General features: G+C 34.3%; 1 protein-coding gene across 1 annotated transcript; it reads right to left on the bottom strand.

The window, feature by feature from the left end:
• Positions 1-2,214: 2,214 nt before the first annotated feature.
• LOC114719610 (uncharacterized) lies at positions 2,215-2,782 on the bottom strand. The gene is made up of 2 exons (XM_028905123.1): positions 2,717-2,782; positions 2,215-2,634 (listed from the first exon to the last, which is right to left on the bottom strand). Exons 1-2 carry the CDS (start codon positions 2,780-2,782, stop codon positions 2,215-2,217), a joined length of 486 nt encoding a protein of 161 aa, XP_028760956.1.
• Positions 2,783-6,058: the final 3,276 nt, after the last annotated feature.

Genomic DNA, 6,058 nt, shown 5'->3' with positions numbered 1-6,058 from the left:
ATTTTGAACCTTGTCCGCCAGGGCTTGTAGTTGCCTAACGAAAAGACACCTATAGCCTTACCAGCGTAGGAAGCAAGAAAATGCCACAAAAATCCTGAGCGATGTTCTTTTTCTTCAGTACGTTTTCTACTTACTTGTTCCCTCATCAGCTGGTTATAAAAAAAATTCAGAAGTTGGTTCTTTCCCGGCTTTGCCCAACGCAATAAGTACTATTGCGAAAATCAACATGCCACGAACCCCTAGTAACATCAACCCCTGTCATTAAATTTACATTTGTTATTTGATCTTAAAGTACTCTTTCAATAAATAATTGCTAATATATTAAGTAATGCATCCTAACTTTGTAAGCGCAAGAATACCTGTGATTCTCATTCCCCGAACCCAACACATATGTAATTTACTTTGTATCCATGTCACACTATCTTCTTATTAATTACTTACTGATCCACCTGAGGACAGAATTTTATATGAAAGCTAGGCCTGAAGGTCGGACGACAGAATAGGTGTGGAGGACGATGGCCATGGCTTCGATCGTGGATTTCAGCAAGGTACGGCGGTCATGCATGGTTCTTGCCTTTCATGGATTCTCTATTAACATTCGACAAAATCAGGGAAGAAGGTGGAGTTGAAGAAGAAAGATGATGACATCAGAGAATGAGCAGTGTGTGTGGCTTACCATAGCATAGGCGGCGGTGCAGAAGCTGATCACAGTGAAGGGACCAGTGTATGTATCTGATACGTGCGCTATAGCAACTTTGAGCACTTCTGATATCATATCTACCAGATTCTTAAGTATAGCAGCTTTCCAATGACTCTGATGATGTTCATCTTTATCAGTAAGGAAGTCCACCATCACATCCACCACTGCGTTTTGTATCAAAGCATGGCTTGTAATTAAACCCGAATTAATACAAATATAATTGGAGGAATAATTGCGTTAGTAGTCATTGCTGAATCACTCCAAAGAGAGTTCATTCTGATAGAAAATACAGCTAATACAAGAACATGTTGATGTAAGACATAGAAGCGAATGTTACCAAGGATGAAGGGCAGAGTCTTGGAGAGAACCAGCCCATTTCGGAGCCAGTCCGATAAGTGTCTTCCAAAACTAGCGTTCTTCTTCATCGTGGACGGAGAACTAGCTAGTGTATGATCTTTTCTCTTTTTGGCAAATGACTAAGAAAGAAGAGGCAGTAACACATACTGTTAATACGAGGAAAGAGTTATATTTATGGAGTACTAAAAGGGGGAAGCTCGAGTCTTTCCATTGACGAGCGCGTAGGGTCAAGTCGCCCTCCTGCGTGTCGGTTCAGTGTTAAAAAGTGTGTTTTTGTCAAGAAGTTCGGAAGTTTTCCTTGAGTTATACTCAACATTCCATCTCTTTGTTTTTGAATTCGTGTTTACCACGCCACTAGTATGTTAACTGACAGTTGGCTAGTGTTTTGGGGCTAAATTAGCCCTATAATCTGTAACGTTTTCCTTACTGATATAGTCTCTGTAAAACCTTTCACCAAACAGAGAAAGACATATACAAATACTGTGCCAGCCAGAGAGAAAATTTGAAGCTCTGCTCGAGAGACTCACCGGTAAGACTACGAGCTGTCTCATGAAGAATGTAACCGCTGACTGGCAGCGATCCAAAAATGTGCCCTTCTGGATTGTCTTCGCCGGCGACCTCAAGCACGAGAACATCTGCAACGGCGATGGAGTAGGTAAGAGGAAGAGGAAGGAAGCAAATAAAGACAATGGCGCAGAAAAGACGAAAAGCAAATTAGACTGAAGAGAAATAGAGAGAGTGGTATGAAATGTTAAGCATGGAGTTGAGACTTGAGAGAGGAAGCGATCCTTCATGGTTGCTCGCTGCGGAGCTGAGGGGAAAAATTGAACAGAGAGAAGTACAAGACCAGAGTCAAGTGAAGTGGAGCGTGAGGGACCGTAGCTCGATTTGGGGCCGCACGATTTGTTTACCATGGGTAGATTGGGTAATTATCATGCTATTTTAATAAAACAAAAATTTAATTTATTCCCAAAACCAACCAATCACTGAACACTCATACTGAGCAAAAGGCAGGTACGAAGCTTCCCAAGTCAGGCCAGTCAATGCCAACCACCCACCCTGAAGTAACCATAGGGGACTGGACAGGATCATTCTTAATAATTGTGAAAAGGACGTTAGATTTCTTTTTTTATTAGGAAAGGAAAAGCTACGGCAAACTACCCACTACAACTCAAAAAGGAAGCTAAGTTCGTGTCTTCCTCCTGGATCAAATGACGAGCACCATCTGGCAGACTCTGCAGAATCCTCAAATCATGCATCAAGGTTCCGGCCTCCTTAGCAATAGCATCAGCAACTGCGTTGGCCTCCCTGTCACATAGAACGAGCTCCACTTTCCAGCTTCGCAGTAACAAACCACGGATCTCTGTCAGCACAGCATAATCGTGGTGCTCGATGGGAGTCTCAGCTCGAACTGCCGATATGACCTCGCAGCAGTCACTTTCAATAATTACATCTCTAAAATTCCAGTCCCAAGCCAGTTTTAAGGCCCATAATATGCCCCATGCAGTAAACGCACTTCCTACTCTGATGTTGTACATGAAGCCTCGGATAAACTTCCCTTCATGGTTTCTAAGGATCTAACCACAAGCGCAAATACCAGTATTACCGTTAAAGGAGCCATCAACGTTAAATTTAACGACACCCTGAGGGGGAGGAGACCAGTGAATTGGAGGCAGGGAGCTTGTCCCCAGCTGGTGGAGTGGAAAGACGCACCATGAAATGCATGCCCGTGTGTGTGCAATAATATCAGTACATCTGCTTGACGCTCCGTTTAAAATATGAGCATTTCGTGCTAGCCGTAAGGATCGGCCAAGAAAAGCAAACCACAAATTCCATATGAAACCATCCACATGAGCTGTATTATTCAAGTTCCATTCTAACCACTGTAAGAGCAATAATTACTTAAATTATATGCATATTAAGATTTCATAGCTAACAATTAAGTAATTATAAAATTATATGCATATTAAGTAATTATATGCGTATAATTATAAAATTATATGGATTCCTACAAAATTATATGCATAGTGAAATGTGAAAAGGACGTTAGATTTCAGAACTAAATAATTAAGTAATTATAAAATTATGGCCAAGATTTTTTTTCTTAAGAATTAAAAAAAATGTGACAGCCTAAATGTGAATGAAACAAATAATTTATATCGTTTAATAGTCATACACCAAGAATTTAAAACTCATACATAAAATATTCAGTGCTGTACAGGGGGAAAAAAAAAAAACAGGGAGAGCGAATATCTATACGCATGGAACGTGATTTTAGAATGCTAAATTTCATGGGCATAAATATTAAATTTCTTTTTCCTTAATATTCTGTGTATTATTATTCACATTTCAATCATGACATTTCAATGTACAATGTACAAGGAAATATTATTGCTGATTTTTAAAAAAGTTAGATTAAATAATGCGATTTATGTTTACATTGACTTTTATAAAAGTTAGTTTAAAAGTAAAAAAATTGTTTGGATTATGATTGAATAAGTAAGTTTATTTTATAGAATAACCAAATTGGGCATGACTTTTATTAAATAATAAAAACTGATTAAAAATATGAATTTACAGAATATAATAATTTTAAATTATTATAATAGGAAGAAATTATATTTAATGAATAAAATATATTTAGATTAGAAATTATAGTAATGTGAAAATTTTTGAACCAAATAATACTCCTTCAGTCTTTAATACAAGACCTATTTAACTAGTTTGATTAGATTAAAGAAGTTAACTAAGTTAATTAATTATAAAAAATATGACATGTTTTTTCTCAAATACCATAATAATCTTTCTTAATATCCTCCTTTCCTTACTTGATTATGGTTGAGGGAGTATTCATAGAGGTAATTTAGAAAAAATTGATAAATATAAGAAACAGGTTTTATATTTAGAACCAAAATTAACTTAACAATTAGGTCCTATATTAAAAACCGGAAGAGTATTACATAATTAATTGGACGATATACTCTGCATAATTTATATAAAAATAAAATTAAAAAATATTAAAATTTAAAATATTATAAAAACTGTTAAAATTATTTTCACTTAAAAGAATATTAAAAATAAATAACTAAAAATTGATTAGGAAGCATAAGGAACATATAAAAAGAAGCATAAGAACAATATAAAAATAAGGGCAAAAATATATTTTAATTCTAAAAAGCTATTTTTATATAAGTCATAAGTAAATTTTAAATGCTTTTATAATTGTACTTAAAAAAAAAAAAAGCTTTTGACCCATAAATTAGATTGGCCAAAAACTATAACAAAAATCTTCTAAATTTACAAACTTACTTATCACACTATAAGTTACTTTTTAACCCCTCAAACGCCTTACCCAATAGGCAAATTATTGATTCCTCCTATCTACTATCATTAGATTCATTATATAATGTCTTTTTTAGAATGTGTTACTCTTCGTAATGAGTGGATGATTTATAATTAAAAAAAGTAGGGGGGGTCTCTATTTAAAAAATTTGTTGACTATAAGAATTTGATATATTTTTATAAACAGGAAGTATAAACACCCTATAACATTATTTCTATACAAAAAGTTATACAAATGCTTGAAATTAGGTCATTTTAACCAATAAAAGTTTTTGAACAGAGACTTTTTTTTACTGATTTTGTTAGTTATAATTGTTATACACAATTTTTCTGTTAGGGTTAAGGTTTTGTTATATAGTGATTACTACCAAGTATTGCTTTGATTGACCTTCTAATCATAAATTGTTATATATGTCATTCGTTTAATATATAATTGGATGGATTTAAGGTTTCGGCTGCGAGGTTTGAAGTTTTTGGATGAAAAAATTCCGCTTTAATAATAATAATAATAATAAGAACAACAACAACAACAATAATAATTTTTTTTGGCCAACGCTATAGAATAGTGATTTAGCCAAAGTTTTTTTTCTCACATAAGCAACATTCATTATTAATAGGGATATTTTGGTCCAAAGGATATGTTTGAATGGTGAATTAATCATTACAGGATTGGAAATAAAATTTTAAAAATATAGAACAAGGTGTGTTATGTAACTTTGATTTGAGGGGAAGTTTCTGAAAATTTTGAAGATAAAAAAATATTGTTCATAATTGAGATAAATAAAGGGATGTTATTATAATTTGCTCTTTCTTTGTATTTTAGAGTACCAATCCCCTTTTTTTGTCCAGAGAGTATTAGTCCGTTTTTACTCCTTAAAAGAATTATAAAACTTCTTCGGTCCTTAATATAGAACTCAATTGTTGAGTTGGTTTTGGTCCTAAATATAAGACCAATTTCTCATATTTATCAATTTTCTCTAAATTACCCCTATAGATACTCTCCAACCATAACCAAATAAAAGAGGGAGTGAAGGTATTAAAAAGATGATTATGGTATTTTAGGAAAAATGTGTCATATTTTTTATAATTAACTAACTTACCTAACTTCCTTAATCTAATCAAATTATTAAATGGGTCTTATATTAAGAACGGAGAGTATAATTATAGTCTTTTATGTAAATTTTAGTCTACAAATTTTTTAAAGCATTCTGCTTTGGTAACTTCATCTTCAAGTAATGAATTCTGTATCATGCACACATAGGAACATCCGCCTCCTCTTCAAATAGCGCGGGGGTTACGGGCTCTGCAAGCTGTAGAGAGAGAACGCTGCGAACTCTCTTGCATATCTTCCTCTCAGTAAAACTGAGTTCCATTTCCAGAGATGGAAGACACTAGAGGCTCCAATATTGTGACGCTTTAGAAATAGCAAAACCCATCATACAAAATGGAAAATTTCATATATTTAGATATCAAGCTGCAAGATTTTACAGGTTGTCCCAGGCAACAAGAATGGCCGTTGAAATGGCCATACCCATCTTCAATTCTCCACCTCAACGTCTAATTTGGTCAAATTCCACTCACCATTTTTGTTTTTCCTCTTTCTCTCCATTTTCTCAGGGGCGAGAAAAAGAGGGAAACCTGGCATTACCAGAGTAACCA

Source organism: Neltuma alba, unplaced genomic scaffold, assembly GCF_004799145.2.
Source record: "Neltuma alba isolate B1F8T4 unplaced genomic scaffold, ASM479914v2 tig00011927_pilon, whole genome shotgun sequence".
Lineage (NCBI taxonomy): Eukaryota > Viridiplantae > Streptophyta > Magnoliopsida > Fabales > Fabaceae > Neltuma > Neltuma alba.
Note: the sequence above shows the minus strand (reverse complement) of the source record. Positions and strands in the feature narration are given on the sequence as shown.

What these genes read in the sequence shown, in the direction of transcription:
- LOC114719610 (XM_028905123.1), bottom strand. Translation starts at nt 2,782, where the DNA reads ATGCATTTCATGGTGCGTCTTTCCACTCCACCAGCTGGGGACAAGCTC. An exon ending in TCCCTGCCTCCAATTCACTG is followed by an intron (nt 2,635 to 2,716) that starts GTCTCCTCCCCC and finishes GCTTGTGGTTAG; the next exon opens with ATCCTTAGAAACCATGAAGG.